This window comes from Scatophagus argus, chromosome 2 (genome assembly GCF_020382885.2).
Source record: "Scatophagus argus isolate fScaArg1 chromosome 2, fScaArg1.pri, whole genome shotgun sequence".
NCBI classification, from domain to species: Eukaryota; Metazoa; Chordata; class Actinopteri; family Scatophagidae; genus Scatophagus; species Scatophagus argus.
In genome coordinates this window covers 6,046,692-6,066,164 of record NC_058494.1, presented here as the reverse complement: position 1 = coordinate 6,066,164, position 19,473 = coordinate 6,046,692, and the positions used below count along the sequence as shown (strand labels likewise).

At 44.2% G+C, this 19,473-nt stretch overlaps 1 protein-coding gene across 2 annotated transcripts; it reads right to left on the bottom strand.

Annotated features, from left to right (window-relative positions):
- Window positions 1–3,046: 3,046 nt before the first annotated feature.
- On the bottom strand, window positions 3,047–11,293 carry pcdh18a (protocadherin 18a). 2 transcript variants are annotated; one of them, XM_046403733.1, is made up of 4 exons: window positions 8,277–11,293; window positions 7,541–7,629; window positions 6,707–6,879; window positions 3,047–4,714 (listed from the first exon to the last, which is right to left on the bottom strand). In XM_046403733.1, exons 1-4 carry the CDS (start codon window positions 10,764–10,766, stop codon window positions 3,888–3,890), a joined length of 3,579 nt encoding a protein of 1,192 aa, XP_046259689.1. In that variant the 5' UTR covers window positions 10,767–11,293; the 3' UTR covers window positions 3,047–3,887. The 2 variants fall into 2 exon arrangements, with proteins under 2 accessions (XP_046259689.1, XP_046259697.1); XM_046403741.1 differs by having other exon boundaries at window positions 7,541–7,596.
- Between the last annotated feature and the right edge of the window lie 8,180 nt (window positions 11,294–19,473).

Below are 19,473 nucleotides of genomic sequence, written 5' to 3'. Positions count from 1 at the left end.
AATGCAAGTGTGATTAACAACAAGGCTAATTGCACTGCCTTACTTCCTACAACAGAACCATTGTTGATTAGTAACACCTGTGCTTTTCCTGTTGCGACAAATCAAAATGTCTCTTGTGGAAAAGCTCAGCGTAAGAAAGCAGATACTTTATGATTGCATCTTTACACAGGGTTGGTATTTTTGTTTTTCTCAAATTTAGCTACTACTAAAATTTTGCCCCCAAAATGTTATTTATTAAAATGTGGAGACTCAATTAAATCAGTTAAATCCTCATGTTGGCAAATACAAATTCCAGAAAATAAAATGGAACAAGTCAGTGGTTTGTAATCTGGGGATGATGTCAAACAATGATTAAAGGAATCGGCTGCACTTGCCATCAAGCTGTGTATAAATTGGCCTTCAAACTGTTTGGCAGAGAGATGGGCAAGAAAGCCACTGCAACACATGGCTGCTATTAGAAGAGAAAAAAGGTCTGGTCCAGCTTTGTAAAAATCTGTGTGAAATTCTTTTAAAAATAAAGACATAGAAGACATTTCATCACGGCAAGTTTCATCACAGCGACTTGTTGTGGTACACACAACACCTGAGTTCTGTTTATATTACAGGCTTTCCAATATCCTGTGTCCCTGACACTTGTACTGAGTGTGCGCACTGAGGGTCACCGTGGTGTGTTTGACTTAAGATGAGAGCTGACTTCATGTCAGCACACCCAGTAACCCTGAATAACACAAGTCTTCGTAATTTCCTGCCATAATAACAATCAACACAATTTGCAGGCAAAGAGATGAGGAGGTAGTTTGGAAGTTTGGTTAGAAATTATTTCTCTAAAGAAATAAGCATGGTGGGACTTAACAAATGTGTCATTCTGACAATAATAAGTAAACAATTAGCAAAATAATGATTGTGGGGAATCAGACAGTGACAAGACGAGCTGAGATGAGATGAAGTAGAGAAAAGCATTGCAAATTATAATGTCTGTGGGGACACAGGGCTGCGTTATGAGCTGAGCATGCTGCTGGGACTCGGATGCGCGTGTTTGTGTGTGAAGGGAGAATATTTATTGGTGTGTGTATTTGTGTCTCAAACAGACAGATGGACAGACAGAAATAGCCAGAAGATGAGAGTGAGATATGGAGGTATGCAGGGGGGAGAGAGAAGATGGAAGAGAGCAGGTCTGAATGTAAAAATGCATGAAAGGGAAGTGAGACTGACAAACAATTTAATGGTGGATTTGCTAAGACAATAATAACATGAAGTTTATATTTCAACATCATATCAGTGTCTCTGCTGTATTTGTGTAAAATGAATTATCTGCATGGTAATAAATGAGTGCTACAGGATCTCTCACCCTGTGTGTTTTTTTTCTATTACACACACCATTACCCAATGCCAAAGAAATTTCTTGTTGCTAAAGATCATCCATCATGCATTGCCAATCTAATTTTGAAGTGACACAGACACATTGTGTTGAAATACATCCAGCTTATGCTGCTTTGTGGGCTTAATTTTCTCATGTTAACCAGGGCCATATCGCTAAAGCTTAATCTAGTTATTATTTTGATAGCAGTTAGGTTGTCATTTTGTGAAACGGGCTTATTCACTTTCTTGTCAAGTCATGTCTGCTAAAATGAAGTTGCCGCTAACGACCAGCTAGTTTAGTACAACAAAGAGAGTGGAAACAGGAGGAAACTGCTAACCTGGCATAAAAGATATAGTTGACAACAGTAATGACCATACATGGTGGTTTTTGTTAGCTTTGAAGCAGAGCCCAGCCACCTGTTTCCACCTGTTTTGTTTCCAGTATTTATGTTATGCTAAAGCTTCATATTGATATAGTTATCTAACTTTAAGCATCCATCCATCCATTTTCTATACTGCTTATCCACAGGTAAGAGGCGGGGTTCACCCTGGATTGGTCATCACCAGTCAGTCGCAGGGCTGACAACTTTAAGCATATTTCCCAAAATATACTCCTTTAGAGCCATGTGGGCCCTACATCATCTCACGACCAGTAACTCACAGATATTCTTCAGCAGAGTATTAGCTCACTGCTGCTCTGCTGCACTTAGATATTAAGCCAGTTTGATTTACAGTATAGGCTAAGCTTATTTAGCACCTTTAGCATGGTGTACTTTCCCTCACTCACGCACACCATCAGTGCTTGTTGTTTATTGAGGCCTGGCCTCTTCAATGATGAAGACAAATGAGCTCATTATTAGGTCTAAGTGTCTGCATGTGCATGTGAGGGTAAATGTGTGTGTGTTCACATGAATTTTCCGATCTACTGTATATCCTTGTGAGTGTCTATGTGTGTGGTCCTGAGGGCGTTTGTGTTTAGTGGCTGCATGTGTGTGAGCGTGTGTGAATGCAAATTGTAACCTTTACCTTGTTAAAGCTCTGTCTCATGAGGTTAATTGCTTCATTTAGCCTTAGTTGTTGAATGTTCCCTATTTCTAACTTAGTGTGTGTATGTGTGTGAGTAACATTAAAGTGTTTGTGTTCGTGAGTATATCATCCCCAAGTTAAGCCCTCATGATCACCAACAGGGTGAGTGAGAGGAGGGGTTCACCCCTCACTTTGTATTTAATTAAATTATGAGTCCATATGGCTGTGGTGTACAATATTTTGCTTGTGATTTCTCATCATGTGCAGCTATTATCAGATGCTGTTCATTTGCTCAGCATATTTACCATAAACGTGATGCTTTCATGGATGAGAGAGACATTGAAACAGAGAATCCCCACTCTGAAACTAAATTAAGGCCTAAATGCATTTTAATCTAAAGAGATCATTTGGGAATAAATTCACCGCTAATGGCGTGTTTATTAGCAGAGTCACGCATGTCGATTGTGGCATAATGAGGCTGGGGAGCGTTTGCCGAAAAAGCACATAGCAGATTTTGGCTGTGCGTACAGAGGGTGCAGTTTTGCTGCTGGACATTAGGGGGTGCTAAGAGATGGGGGCAAATGGACGCACTTATGTGAGGAAAACACATAAAACATTACAGAATTAGTGTTACACACCAGTAATATTTTTCAGACAAAACTCTGTTATGAATCTCTCCACTTTATTTATCATCCAATGGTCACAGTGTTACCATACAAACATCTTCCAACATGGAACTGCATTAGGAATGTGATTATTTTTAATGCACACACACACACACACACACACACACACATTCAATAACAAAATTAAATACAGTTGTTTTATAAAATCAACAGGGCAGAAGAAAAAAGACACATAAATGATATTAAGACATGCAGTGACAAATATAAAAAATAGACATTTTTTCTTTTTCTGTACAAACATACATGGACACATATAAATATAGAGAAGTAAAAAAGAGTGTGTTTTTTTTTAAAATACAAAGGTCAAATTGTACAGTTACATTCCATAATAACAAAACAGAAGACAGCACAATATTCAAGTGAGTTTTGCCTTTTTCCACACACACTGTACAATACTGTACACTGTAAAAGCAGGAATTAGATCACATAACTGTTGGTTTCTCCCTGTGGAGTTTGTTCACGCTGCTGTAAACATTACAGATGAAGAAAGAGTACAGTTTTTCTTGGAGGATTTCCATTTGAAATGACTCATTCAAACAACTTACAGAGACACTGTAATAACAACTAAGCAATCTGTTTTTCGAGCGCTCACTCTGATGCCTTTAAATCACCTCAGTCACAGCTTCAGTGCCCGGCTGGACTTTTCTCTGTGAGTCTCTCAGCACAGAGTGAAAAAGAGGATATTTGGTAAAATAAACATGACAAGCATTACAGTGAACTAGAAACAGTCATCATAAAGTTTATATATGTTGGCACAAAGAACAAGCATTTGCCAGAATGTGATGAAACCGTACTTTGCCCTCTCTCTTCCTCTCTCTAGTTCTGCCTGACGTCCTGCAGCAGTTTGTTGATCTCGTGGACCAGCTCACTAGTGTCAATGCCGGCCTCGTGGCGGTTCTCGCTGCGCTTGCCGCCCGGGTGACCCTGATGGAAGGCGCTATCAAAATCATCCTCCTCGTAATTCTCTGGGATTTCCTCCATGGCTGGCAGCCATTTGAGGTGTGGCGGCTGTCCATTGGTGGAGGTGGAAGTGGAAGTGGAGGTGGCGGGTGAGGAGGAAGAAGAGGAAACATGGTTGGTTCCTACGGATCCGTTTCCAGGATTTAGATAGTGGGTATTGGCCGCCCATGCAGCCACACCTGGGGGGTAAGCAGGACCTTTCCCACCAGGCAACAACCCTCTTCGATTGTCCTGAGGAACAGCATTGTTACTGTGGTTACCAGCGACGTTGCCACCACGCACGTTTCCTCTGTCAGTTGATGAGGGCGGGCTTGTTTCAGTGCACTCTGCGTATGAGTCCATATTAGGGGGGAGGAGCCGCTGGAACACGGAGTTCATCTCTGTGAGAAGGGAGCCAGCCCCTCCTCCGGCTACACAAGCATCACTTCCTCCTCCAGCGACAACTCCCCCGGCCCCTGCATCTTCGTTCCCAGGCTCCTTGCCAAAAGTGGAGAAACTCTTGCGGCGCTCCGAGTCAACAGAGGACTGGTCATCGTCGATCTGGGGCTGCTGGGAGGACTCCTCCCCAGGGATGTACATGTTGTTGCGGTAGTCAGCGGAGGAAGCGGGTGAGGAGAGGGGGGGCATCCAGCACTGGTCAGAGTGTCCCAGAACGCGACACTCATCTGTACACAGTCTCATAGCTAAAGCAAAATAGAAAAAAGAGAGCAATGCAGAACGAGTTAGGAGCAGGAGCGGATGCTGAAAACTTTCTATGAAATATACTGCACATGAAACAGAATGATAGAGACAAACACAGGGAATCACTGCAAAACAAAACAACTAAGATAAATCGAATGTTCCAAACACTTTAGACAGAAGTGGGGTTTGTTAAAAATATTTTTTGCGGTGGTATGAAAAATGTCAATAAACGTGAATAATACAAGTCATAAACCCTGAGAATGCGGTGAGGAGGGGTGCTGTTATCTTTGAAGAGATACACAGTTCAGCATGAGGTGAAGGTCCTGTTTTTTAGCATGAAACAAGGGCAGGGCTGTTGTTGAGTATGACACACCATGTCTCATTCTCTTAGCACACGAACAACATGTAAAACACCTATTAAATTTTTCATAGCATTGCTTCAGTGATCCATTCATATCAAAATAACAGCTCAGCTAGGCAGTGGTTTGTTTTCCCTTCTGATATCTCTTCACATTCCTGCTTAGGGAACTGGATTGGTGATATTTACCGCTCACAGCATGAATATCCAGGCAGTTCAAAGTACAAAAACAATTAACAGAACTAGATAAATAAATGAATGACTGCAAGATCCCACCCAATTGGCATCACAGGCAGATGTTAATGTAATATTTGGCTGCTCTGCCAAGCACGTCCGCTTCTCCCAACTATGCAGCTGAGGCAGGGATTTGCTTGTTTAGTTCTTTTATCATATCTAGCATGAATAGCCACATTTGCCCATCTAAATAGAAAAATCTAAACAAATTAAATCTATTGAAGAGAAACAGGGATAATCCTCCCTCTTGGCCCATTATCTCCTTCCTCTCCCTTTTTTTTTCATATTAGCATAAAAGATAGTAGAAGGGAAGAGGAGGGAGGAGGGAAGCAACACCTCTAAGTCTTTCTCAAAGGGAGAAAAAAGGAGACAGAGAAAAGCTGCCCATGTCCACCACTCCTCCCTTTATCCATCTCAATAAAGATAGAGAATACATTAACAGGTACAGAAGAGAGAGAGGGGTGGCGAGGAGCTCTCAGGCATGTAGGAGAGAGTGAGAGAGGGACAGAGAAAGTGGGAGAGAGAGATAGAATAACATCATTCTAAAAGCAATTACTATGAATTCTCCTCAGTTCAGACATGAAAGCGTACCACTGTCACTCACCAGGGGGAAAAAAGAGAAAGAAAAGAAAAAGGCAAAGGAAAAAAAGAGAAAAAAACAGCACACTGAGACGCATACCGATGAGTGACAGGCGACTCATCTCCGCTCCAGGGAGGATTTTACAGACACGACTCTAACTTAGGGGCAGATAACACACACACACACACAGTAACACAAACAGCCAGACACACTGTAACCTCTCTCAGTGTGATAACGAGCGTGGAAATGAGGGCTCTGTGGAAGAATGGGGCAGAGTACAATGGGGATTGTGTTGGAAACAGGTTGAATAGAGTGGCTGTATAGGCAGGTGGACAGACAAATTATAGGCTTAGGCCTAACGCTGTCCGCGGTGCTGAAGTTTGTCAGGCGGGTTGTACATTAGAGGGTTAGGTGTGGTCTGGAGGAAGAGAGGTCAGGTCGATTCACTGCTAGTTCATTTAGATTTGGTCTCAGCATCTGAGAAAGACAGGTTAGAAATGAGAATTGTGCTTTCCAGTCATTTAAATTCCCCTAAAGGTGTTCAAACCCTGACAAAATCCATCAGAAAGTATGACTTCACAACTTTTGCAAGATAAGATTGAGTGGAGGTGCTATTTTTCTCTGAAGATGAGGTGATAGTTGACTGTGAGAGGCTGCTGTAGAGGTTGTTAGGTATGTGACTCAGCTGAGTGAAGCCAATTTAGCAAGTCGTGGTGAGGAACAAAAAGTGGGGGGAGGGGGAGTTGTGGTGCCGCACTCTTAGTCATTAAGGATGAGGACGACTGTCAGAATGGATGGGCCACATCACCCAAAAAAGCTCACCTGGGTGGAGTCGATGGTGCATTTCGAGGTGTATCAGGTCAGAAAAACCCTCCCCCAGCAGCAGCCTGTCCACGGGGGATTCCCGCCCCATGTCACAGTCACTGTCCCCCGCCTCGCTGTCCCCACGGCCACTGTCCTTCAGGCTGAACTTGTCCATGTCTTGTAATGCATACCTGAGTGGGTATATTACAAACATGTATATGTATCAGTCAGTTAGAGACACTGTATCTGCAAAACAATGCTGAAAGTTGACATTTTGCAAAGCTGAGTCCTGTCTGTTTGGCAGACTGGTGGAATATGTCCATAGGGAAGACTAATGACAAACAAATCCATCACATAAAACTTGAAGTCGCCTCTGGAATATGTCAGATTTCTAGACAAGGCTTTGCCCATAAATCCTACATGCAGGTAGAGCCGCTCAATAAATCTATCGCAGCCACTAGGGGCATCAATAAATCTATCATCTAGAGATCATAAGAGGATATTATGATGAAAGTAATGATGGATACACACTTTACAAGCTGAGCCCAACTTTTTTTTTTTTCAAGAAGAGAGGCACCAGGAAAATTGTTGTGACATTCAGACAAATGAGTTGCATACTTTTGAACTGAATGACACTGGTATGACAACAACTGGAATATGAAAAAAAATACATTTATACACCGTCAAACCATGATCTACATGTAGCTGACCAACTGACAAGCAACAGTTCACAACAGGTTGTTGGAACATGTAACAATGAAAAAACAACAGGTTTGAAAAGTAAATAAAAGATAATCTTTTAGGGAAGGTGGTGTTTGGGGAGGGGGGTTCTGAGGGATAGGGGGAAATTACCTGTAGCTGCGGGAGTATTTGTTGCCACGGAAACTGGGTCTGGGCTGGTACTGGCCCTGATGGAGCATGGACAGAAGCTGTGAGACTTGCTACATCCAAAAATAACAAACAAAATAAAACAAACAAAAAAAACAGAAAGGGGGGGATGAATTACAGATGGATAATTGAGAAAGGGGGAAAAGAAAAGCGAAAGAAAGACAACACAGAAGACAAAATAATGGATGAGTAAACACAAAATGGATGATGGAGAGGCAGCTAAAATGGATGAGACAAAATGGATGATGTTAAAACCAAACAAATTGTGGTAGTGGTGGCAGGGAGGGGTTCTAGATGAATATGGAGACATATGACTGAGGGGTGAGTTGTGGTTATGATGAAGGTAATGGCGACAGGGTGTAAACAAGGTAAAGACAAAGACACATCTATAATCATCAACAGTTTTACTGAGAGTCAGTATGAACTACAGGGCAGTGTTGATTAAGTCACTGTCACACATGGAGATGAGTTAATTTGCTCAAACAGCTGTGTGAACATGAGAAGGGTGGTGTGTGTGTGTGTGTGTGTGTGTGTGTGTGTGTGAGAGAGAGAGAGAGAGCGCAAGTAAGTGAATTAGAGACAGAAAATTTGGAAAGGGGAGGAGAGACCACATTTGAAATGTCTCTCTCTCTCTCTCTCTCTCTCTCTCTCTCTCTGTGTGTGTGTGTGTGTGTGTGTTGGGGGGGGGGGGGGTACTCACCTCCACTGGTGGAGTTGCATGCGCCAGCTCCAGTGCAAAACTCTCCGGAATGTGATTGGATGAGATGGTCACTAGGCTGTTTAGAGACTGGCGGCTGTGGTGATTCTGCCGGCTCCCCATCTGGGCTCGGTCCATGGGGGGTGTGGCTGAAGGTGAACGGTGGTGAGCTCTGATTGGCAGGGTACCATTCACCGTGGGGACCAGGGTGATATCACCTTTGTGGATCTGGCGAGAAGGCTTCTTGGGGTGGTGTTGATGGGTCGATTCAGCTACCCGGCAGTTGTATGAGTGCCTTGTGTCCTTCTTTTCCCGATTACAGTGAGTGGCGAACACCCCCATGATGACCAGAAGAATGATGCAGATTGCCACTAGGGAGATAATGATGATCTGAGATCTATCGAGGGCAGACTCCCCCTGGTCCATCACCTGGACATGGTTCTCCATGTTCTCATAGAGGGTGATTTTCAGCACCGCCTTAGCACTGAGACTCTCCCTTCCCTGATCTCTGACCACGACCGTCAACTCAGCGTGCTCATGGGGGAAGTTCTCCAGACTGGCGTTCGCATGGATTTCACAGGTTCTTGGGTCAATAATGAAGAAGCCTTCCTCGTTCCCACTGACAATGGAGCAAATGAGCTCAGCATTGACCCCTGTGTCACGATCAGTCACTCTGACCACTGTTACTAAGTACCCTGCTTCTGTGAACTTTGACGCAGGTACATCAGCAGTGAAGTTCCACAGCTGGGGGACCACGATGACTGGAGGGTTGTCATTCTCATCCAAAATGTTCAGAATAACTGTGGCGTTGCTGAGCAGTGGTGGTTTCCCTGCATCTTTGGCCTGCACAACAAAGGAGATCCGACTAACATCCTCACGATCAAAGGTACGCAGTGCATAGATGGCGCCATTAGAAGGGTCAATGGTGACATAGGTGGAGATGGAGCTCCCATGAACAGAGTTCTCCAAGATGGAGTAGCTCACTTGTCCATTGGCATCTAGATCAGGGTCAGTGGCCATGATGGAGGTCAGATATGCTCCTGGAGCATTGTTCTCTGATTTAAAGATCTCATAGCGTCCCTTCTCAAAGCGTGGCGGGTTGTCATTTTCATCAGTCACATGCACAGTGAAATGTTTGACTGTAGAGAGACTGGGTGTCCCTCGGTCCTCTGCCACCACCGTCAGACTGAACTCTGACCTCTTCTCTCGGTCCAAAGACACGTTGGTCAGAATCATGTAGTTGTTCTCATACGTCTTCTGCAGTTTGAAATATCCTTGACCATGAAGTTTACACTCTACCTCTCCATTCAATGCCGAGTCCAGATCCTCCACCCTCACCAACGCTACAAACGTGTCCAAAGGAGAAGCCTCAGATATGTAAGCTGCGTCTCCATTCCCCTGAGAGGACATGAGATTGATGCTAATGTCTGGTTTATTGTCGTTCACATCCATCACTTTGACCAGGATCTTGCAGTGAGCTGGCATGGAGTTTGGACCCATGTCCTGTGCTTGGACATCAATGTCATAAGAGTTAACGCTCTCATAGTCCACGCGCCTGATGAGGGTCAGGTGACCGCTATCGGGGTTAATTTTGAACGTCTCCATTATTTTGGGGGACACGTGACTGCTGAATGAGTAGACTATTTTTGCGTTAGTGCCGTCATCCGCGTCAGTGGCGTTTAAGTCAATGAGCAGGGTGCCAACAGGTGAATTTTCAAGTAGATTTATGACATATGACGACTTTTCAAAAACTGGGCTGTTGTCATTTGAATCGGCGACACTGATTTTGAGGAGGGTCGAACCCGTTCTAGGGGGAACGCCCCTATCAGAAGCCGTGTATTGAAGTTCATAACTGGAGCGCACCTCCCGGTCCAGCTCCCTGAGCACCACCAGCTCTGCGTATTTAGCCCCGTCAGTCCTGGACTGGATGTCAATCTTGAAGAAGTTGTTTGGCTCTAAGGCATACGTGTACAATGAGTTCTCACCGACGTCGGGGTCTGTGGCGCTGTCCAGGGGAATGCGCGCTCCCACGGCCGCGCTCTCGGAGATCTCAATTGGAATGACGGCGCGGGCGAACTGGGGTGCGTTGTCGTTGATGTCCAGCACTTCCACCTCGACGTGAAACAGCTGCAGATGTTCAGTGGGGAGAGTCAGCACGTCGAATTGAATAGAACAGTTGAGGTTCTTTTCGCAGAGTTTCTCACGGTCAATTTTGGTCCTGACGCTGATTTCGCCGTCCTGCTCGCGCACCGTGAGGAAAGACGAGCTCCCTCTTTGCATCGTTCTGAAGCGGAGCGACACTGTGCTTGGAAGTTTAGCCAGAACATCTGCGACATCGTCTTTCAAGCGGGCAATAACCGTGCCAACATTCAGCTCCTCATAAATTTGATATTTCAGTGTCTTACTGGTGGCGTGTTGCGCTGCTAGCACCAAAACAACCAGAACTTTCAACATTCTTGCCAGAAATAGTCCTTTCATTTTTCCTGTTTGCATTTTTGTGGAAGTCAAAAAGAGATCCAAAAATAGCTCCGAAATGCAATACGTGTCAGTTCCAGTTTAAACTTACTAAGTGCTGCGCTCCCACAGTCAGCAGCTGCATTGCTTTCTTCACGGAACGAGAGAGAGGGAAAAAAACAGTCGATTGTTAAATACAAGCTCACTCAAGTTGCACTAATTTCCATAAAAGCATCCAAATTTGTTTTTATCTGTCATCCCTTGTCATACAGATCTGTTGCGCGCATCCAGTGTCCAGGAGAACCAGCTGAATGCTACTGAAATCTGTGCGTCTTTCTCCCTCTCCTCCCTGCGTCTGGTCTTGTGCGCCGTGCGCTCTCTCTCGCTCACTCTCTCCGTTTGAGGCGCTTGTGCACACAGACTTGCCCAAAATAACACGCCTCAAACCAACTAGTTGTACATAAGCCACGGCCCCCTATTCACGTCCCGGGAAAGACAAACGCTTCTTAAATCAGAAGATGGCTGGTGGCCACTCAAAGCTCCAAAGGGGAAGAGGAGGCGCAAGAGGGGAGGAAAAAGAGAAAGTGGGGATAAAAAAACCCCGCCCTGTGGGGGTCCCCCCACCACCACCACACACACACACACTTTTTCAGAGTAACGATCAAGCTCCTACAATGGACAGGGGAGAAAATAAACTGAAGAAGAAAGCATTCATTCAAGCTTACCCTGCCGTTTATTTTTTCATTGCAATAAAACCACAGGAAGGTTTACGAGGTTCTCGCTTCGGGTCTGTTCTCTCCTGACAGCTCGGAAACACAAAGAGTTTAAATTAGAGAAGACAGTGATAATAGTCCCCTTAGTCATCAGCACTGTCACCCACCACCTTTAGAGCCTTGATGAGCACACTTTAGATATATAATATATATCCCAGCCCAGGCTAAACCAGCTGTCACCACTCAGTCTCACTATATGACTGACGCACTGGATGCCTTAGCATTAGTGTGCATGCCATGAGCTTATCTAGTCTTTTTCTGCTCTTTCAAATGGCAGCTGACTACCCCGTCTCCATGCATTGGCACTAAGTGGTGGATGTTTTGAGGGCAATATATATCTTTTTCACATGCGCCTCATCTGTGGCGGCTATGGGTGAGAGTATAAGCCGGGTAAGCTGTGTGGCGAATCGTGCAGAAAGGGAGCCGGACTCTAATGAATGCTTTTAAAGAGTTGGTCACGCCGAGGAACAGCTCTGTCCCCGTGCACAGATCTGTTCAACATCACTTCAAACTCCCCCGCAGGATGAGTTCTCGATAACGAGCACAACATTCAAAACTCCCCAGTACGCTCAGACGTTTTTAGTTTTCCAGAAATAAATTCTAATTCATGTAATGCGCACGCACAAGCGATGGCAGAGGGAGAAACAGATACATGAAAGAAACGCAGGACGAAAGAGAGAGAGAGAGAGAGAGAGAGAGAGAGACAGAGAGATCTAAGGTTTAACGAATGTGCACTGGGACCTCGCGTTCTGGAGACCATCTGGCGCGGTTTGTTTGGCACCAGGACCAGGCGATTACAGCCGACCAAACAGGACTCCAGTGGAGTCCCGAACCCCACACAACTGTGAGGAAATGAGTTGTCATGGAGGATTGTGGAGGACCAAGCGGCTTTTCCAGATCCATTCACACATTTTGCGCGCGTGCATGAAGTTATGGCGCGCTTGCTTGTGCGTCAAAGTGAGACAAAATGAGCTCAACAGGAGCCACCGCTATTGCAAAAAGCAGCATACATATTGAAATCACATATCATAGCAGAAGCTGAAGACGAGACACGGTAGGTGCAGGTGACTATCTGGAGCAAAACTCCAAGAGCACAAGCTGCTCCTAAAACAGACTAAACGCATAACTCACTGGACACTCACTGGAATCATTCTACACTACAATTAACACTAAGAAATAGATATGGAATCTGCAAAACAAAAACAAATGAATAATTTACCACCAGCTGCTTCTGTCTGTCTGCGTGAGAGATGTAATACACACACACACACATATATATATCAACATCTCAATATGTTATCCACACCACGCGGTGTGGGGTGATCTTTTAACGCGCAGCATCTGCACAGATTGTAAAGCTTTCTGCGCATTTGCCTGAAAACAATGATTTATTAAATATTCTGAACGTGCATGGACATCAACCACAAGCTCTGATTTAAACCCGGGAGCCTTAAATAGGCGGAAAACCTTTATTCCCACTCCCAGTGTCTATTCATCGCCTGAGCCATGTCTGCAAAATGTTTGCATTCACTCCTCTTTTGCACATCTTTCACCATAGTGCGCTTGGTATTTAAACAGGTTTGATACGGGCACCAAGCATTTCCATAGCCCCAAATGTTCACAATGCAGTAATGCAATTACTCCCCGCGTCCCAGAGAAGCTAATCACATTTGGAGAACAAAGTCAGCTCCGGAGTTTATGGAAGAAGGGAGCAAAAGAAAGAGGCAGAGTTGGAGGGGGTGTGGGTGCGCTGGGGTCTTAAACACCGAGCAGAATAAAACAATTAATGTATAGAGGGGGTATAATCTAAGTAAAAAGCAGATGGAGCCTTAATACGTTTAGGCACGCTACATAACCAGAGGAGCCGAACAAACATGCCCTTTTTAGAGCTTAAGAACACCAATAATTGAGCTAAAAATATTCATCTTCTGTAGCAGGTGCAAAGATGCCATGTCTCTGGGAGTTGGTAAGTTTTTTGTTTAATTTCTCTTGCTTCTAGCTCCCCAAAGATAATTTTATTGATCCGCAGGCAGCTCTGAAGCCCAGATCAGTGTCTGCGCAAATGCATGTGATCAGCACAAACAAACAAACAAACAGCTCCAGCGCCAGGGTTTCAGCTCTCTTCGTTATTGCCTCTGTGTGCCGGGGCCTTGTAGCCATAAAGTGATAGCGTGAATTAAACGTCTGTCGCGAACATTCATGGCAATCTTCGCAATATTCTCCCTCGGGTCAATAGGCGCAGCAGGTGGAGCGGCCATGGAGATACGCCTCTGGACCCCGGTTCAGATTGGAGTCAAGAGGAATGTGTGTGTGTATGTGTGCGCGCGTGCATGTGTGCGCTGATGCTGGTGGCTTGGTTGTAAAGGCACGCGAGCATCTGTCGCCTCGTCTGTCCGTTCATTGTCACTCATTCAATTAGTAGCGATTTGGTGGATTCCATTCCAGAGGGGAGGAGTAGGACCACAGAGAGGCTGGGAGTTTGCTTTCACTGCTGCTGGAGGAAGAAGATGATACCACCCCCTACACACACACACACACACACACTACCACCCCCACTACTGCAATGATTGTTATTCATCCGAGTCTCTTCTTCCCTCTCCCCCCATCTTTGCTTTCATTAGGGGTCCATAGTGCTTTATTACTTTATGACTCGTTGGTCACCATTGTGTCTGTGTGTGTGTGTGTGTGTGTGTGTGTGAATCTGTGCGAGCAGACAAGAAAGAGTGCATTGCCTTGTTCTTGCTCACAGTGCATGTGGTGATCACAGTCTGAGCGCAGCATATTGCAAGCGATGTCAACAGTTGGGCGACAAATTTATAGCCCAGGCAGAACTATGGGCTAAAGAAAGAATGTGTCTGGTCACTTTTAAAGTGGGTGCATTACTGCACTGCTCTGCCAGTCCCTCAGCCCAGCACCCAATGAAAAGAACAGGCTGTTAAGACGTTTTTTTTTTTTTTTTTTTACAGACTTTACTGACTTATGTGGTAAGAGAGGTGTATAAAATATTCATACCTTTCCTCTGCAAGACCTGTACAAAGTGTCATTTTAACTCTGGCGTGGATATACTGTATGGTTGACCAATGCATTTACTATTCTATTCTACTGTTGAAGCCTGTGGTGACTAGAAGTTTGTGAACTGCCAGTGCTTTGCTTTGAGTTTGGGCAGTTAAATTTCCCCATTAGATCTGGCCTTTTACTGTGTCATCAAATCAAATGAGAAACTCTTAAACTCGTTATGTTCTATCTTATTGTACTCAGTACTTTTCTGTGTAGTTCACTGTATTCTCTTGTAGTTTTTGGGATGGCGACTCCTGCATTTGTTTGCTTGACATGAAGGATCAGTTTGGGTGTGTAAGACATTTTTTTCTTGACCTCGTTTTCTAACTCTGATTCATACCTATTTGACTTTATGTGGACACACACGTGAGCGCGCACACACCCACACACACACACACACACTTTAACTGACTGATTGGCAGTGACAGCGAGGTGCTCTGCCCCACCAAGACATGGTACAGAGAAACACAGAGCTTCACAAGCAATCAGCACTGCAGCACTCAGGACTCAACACCTCTCTCTCTCTCTCTCTCTGTGTCTTTATGTAAGTAAAGCTCATCCTCACGCATTTCTTTAGGCTACAGTTACTTGTATTCTTATTTTTTCAGTCATACCTTAAAGGATACTTCTGTTTTTTGTAATTACTGAGATCTAGAAACACGCTGACTTTATTACAACAAAGTAGGACAGAGCAAGAAACAAGTATTTCAACACTGAAACTGCACAGGAAATGTGTGTGTGCTGCTCCGATGTTGCAATAAACCAGAATGACCCCTTAAAGGAATAAATCTGCTTATTAGGAAATACTCTTATTTGCTTTCTTGCCAAAAAGCTAGATGCAGACTTTGACAACCCTCATTTCTGGCCTTCAAATGTGAAGCTACATGGAGGCAATGGTTAACTTAGCGTAAACACTTATTAACAGTGATTAAACAAACAAGATGTAACATGTTAAGCAGTGAGCCTAAGCTAAGCTGGAGGTCAACGTTGTCACCTCTGGACAGAGTCTAGCTGTTTACCTCTGCACTCAGCCTTCGTCATATACTAAGCTAACCAGCTACTTTCTGCACATCACAGTTATAGCACAAATTGTTTTAATTTTCTTCCTTGAAGTGGAAAATGAACTTTTAATTTCATGTTGATTCAGTGCCATTAAACTCCACAAGGCACTGTCTAATATGTGCAGACTTGAGTGTCAGTTGGATGCTTAGAAACATTTTCCTGACTCTTAAGCAGTTTTGTTTCAGAGATAAGAGAGCCTTTATGAAATTATACTGCAATTCAGTGAGGCAGTATAAATTGCAAATGTATATTAATTAGGAGGGCACTTGAGAGCCCTCAGCTCCATATCCCTTCTCTAATGCTTTACAGGAGTCACCTTGAATTAATGAGGAAAACAGAGTTAGGGTCTATTAGGCCAAAGGAGGAAATGCTACCATATGTAAGACACACCCACCAGCCCTAGTGTGTGTGTGTGTGTGTGTGTTTTCACATACTTGTCTGCCTAAGAGTGTGTACTCTCTCGTGTTGATAGCTGTGAGCACGTGTTTGTGTGTTTGATTGACATGTTGTTGATTTGTTGGAGACTGCCTTTTCCTCGGCTCGATGTCTGTCTACAGCTCGTGACGGACAGCTAATTTGTGGCCCAGAGATTAGTGTTTTAGAAAAGGAACTCTCTCAGAGACATGCCGCAGCCAACCTGAATTGGTCCCATTTGGTGCAATTCCTTTGACAGAACATGTGTGTCAGGCTGGTAATGAGGATGGGCCAAGCTTTTTCACATGAAGGCGGACATTATCCCCAAGATGCCCATTTTGAACATACAGTGACAGCTCCTTCACTGAACATGTGTGAAGACTATCAGAACATTCGCGTTAGTGCTACTTAAGGCTGCACACAAATCACTCTTGATTGAGTCATAGACAAAATTACCCTTTTTTCTCAGTGATGTGGCTTTAATTAAGAACTTGAAAGGAGGTCGAGGTCGCTAAAAGAAATCAAGAGTTTTTGCTGGCTTTCCCATCATGTTCAAATTAGGATATGTTAGCTTGTAAGTAGCAGTGTTTTAAAGAGTAGAACAAATAGCCAGATCAACCGCAGAGCACACAGCCTAACTCAAACCAGACATTCTTGGGGCACACACGCACACACACACACACACACATATAGACACAACATAAGTTGCTCCAGAGACTTGCTGGCACACACCAGACTCTGATGGGTGTGGGTTCATAGAGGAGGAAACCAGGCTCAGGGAAAGTGCTGCAGCACTGCCTGGTCTGTGTGTCACAAAGCCCCCGTTGTTTCTCCCGAACACCAATCCTAACAACTTGGATTGATTAGAGGTAAGAACACGAGCTCTAATAGCACAGACCCATACTCAGGCCATTCTGTTTAAATCTCAGACATCCATAAAACCTGTCTGTGTGTGCTCAAGAACGTGTATGTGTTCACATACGCATGCATGCATGAGGCAATTTTCTGGAAGGGGTTAGGCCCTCAAAAGAGTGTTACATGTTGAAGTGTCCCCCGGTGACCCACTTCCTGGGGTTACACCAGATTTACGATTCCTGAGGTTCTGAGAGCTGGCAGCTGTGGAATGGAGGAATGGATTGAGGGCCATGATAAAGAGGAGTGGAAAGGGTTCAAGGAGCGAGGGAAAGAGGTGGGAGAGGGATGATGAAGAGAGGGGAGCGTGGAAAGGTGGAGGCAAAAGTTGAAATATGTTGGGGCTTGATAAAAGTCCGGATGAAGGGAGGAAGACGCAGAGAAGTGGATGGAGAGGAGGGAGGAAGGGTCAAGGAGTGCAAAAAGTAGCTGCTCAAAGGGAGGGTGTAGTTAAAAGGTAGGGGGGCAAGGAAAGTAGGTTAGGAGGGAGCGTGGAATTAGACGGGGAAACAAAGAAGGAATTGAAAGTGCCAAGAGAAGAGAAATGAAGGAATCTGTGGGAGGGAGAGGCGTAGGAGTGGAGCAAAGAAGAAAGAAGGACACGGTGACTTCTCCAATGTACCCTCTGGCCCCTCAGATGTTTGATGATTAAAACCTCTTTCCACTCTCATTCACACACTCCACTTCTCACCTTTGCTTAATAAAAACACAACTTGGGATTGATTTCTCACAACCTTGAGAGTGCCAGGATAGTTGAATATGTGTGTGCGCACCTCATGTTCCCTGTATGTGTGCACGTGTGCATGCAGTGTTTGGAGTGTCTATTAGTTATACACAAGACTAGGTGCACCTGAGCTCCTGTTGCTTCGGTGTGGAGAAAAGGATCTACAAAAGGAAGTCCTTGGGAAAGGTTATATAAAGTAGGGAGATAAAGTGGATTTACACAATCATTTCTTTGCTTGGATGCAGCGTTGTTACAAACATGAACAAATTGGCCACATGTTTCACAAGCTGTTGGACTCTGTTGAGGAATGCTTAACATGGTGTTTCAAGTTTATGCAGGGGATTTGGGACAGAATCCAAGCAGCGAACAGCAAATGTTCAATCAGCTCAGCAGGCAGCGAGTTGCGGAGGGAGAGGGGAGGGGTGCAACACTCGCAACGGATGGCTGGAAAGACAGACGAGGAATGGAAAATGGACAAAATGTGGCAAAGTTGACTGAGGGATGATGGATGGATGGAATGAAACAGGGATGACAAAATGACATTTCATGACGTGAATCCAATTTGGGGCAATTTAACTCCTCATTGTCTTGACAATTAAGGTGAATACTCCTGTGTTTAATTTGATTTTATCGGTTGTATTTTCTCACCTGAGTGCATTCATATCAGTGCATACATTACATTACTGTCTGATTACTGTCCATCACTTTGAGATTTTCCTTCAAAACATGTCATTTGCAAACTTATTTGTTCATCCAAGCTTTTTAACTGAGATAGTAATTATGTTCCTTGTGCTTGAAACCAGACTGGCTTTGGAAGAGGAAAAAAAAAAAGGAAGATCAAATAAATGTGCGTATATACACACACACATACACACACACAGATAGACAGACAGATACCAAAAACTCAATGCACTACAAGGTAAGCATTAATTTGTTCAGTAAGTGAAAAAATGCTGAAGAAAAGTGTAATTTAAGTCATCAAAATTCATTTAAGTATTCTGCCTTCAAAAAATCTCCACAGCACATGAATAGTCGTAAATGAAATGTTCATCACCATTGCTAATCATCATACAAGTCTCGTCAGGCCTGCATCATTCCTAGGCTGTTATTATTGGCTCCTCTCAGCTAGCAAGCAATTAATTCACATCAGAGCTTTTTCCTGTGCCAAATAAACAGCAAACGGCAAGGGGGCTCTCTCACGGTTTTAGTTTCGACAAACTGCGATACAAGGGAAAAAAAACCATGTTGCTGAAGTGCAAACCCTCACTCTCAGGGGCCTCATCAAAGGCAGGAGAGCAGAGGAGAGGAGGGAAAGATCTCCAAGAGCGCAGGCACAAAACAAACACACGGTGAGACAATATAAGGTTACACTCAATCACACTTACAATATGAAGAAGAAAAATTGGCAAAAGATACAAGCATATTTTGTTTATTGTCATGCCCTTTACATTTTCTTCCTTTCTAAACACCAACTAATATCCATCACAATTAGTCAAATTAATTCCCACACGCACCTCATCATTATCAGCAACACCAGCTTTTGTTCTCATTTAATTACATTTATATACAGCAACAGCTACCTCACATTTAACATCTTTTCCCCACACATTCCTCTTCAGTGAGAGCGTGAAGCAGCCTTGGAGAGGTAGTGGCTTTCATCTGTAAAAACAACAAGACAGTACACTGTGTGCTAGTGCTCTAATCAATAACCATTATCACAACTTCTCACCTGCTTGGAGCCTCGCTCAGGGTCTGATGATTTATTCGGAGGAGACATATCACAATGACTCATATGACTGAAGGA

What these genes read in the sequence shown, in the direction of transcription:
- pcdh18a (XM_046403733.1), bottom strand. Translation starts at nt 10,766, where the DNA reads ATGCAAACAGGAAAAATGAAAGGACTATTTCTGGCAAGAATGTTGAAA. An exon ending in ATGCAACTCCACCAGTGGAG is followed by an intron (nt 7,630 to 8,276) that starts GTGAGTACCCCC and finishes TTTTGGATGTAG; the next exon opens with CAAGTCTCACAGCTTCTGTC. An exon ending in GCACCATCGACTCCACCCAG is followed by an intron (nt 4,715 to 6,706) that starts GTGAGCTTTTTT and finishes ATTTTGCTTTAG; the next exon opens with CTATGAGACTGTGTACAGAT.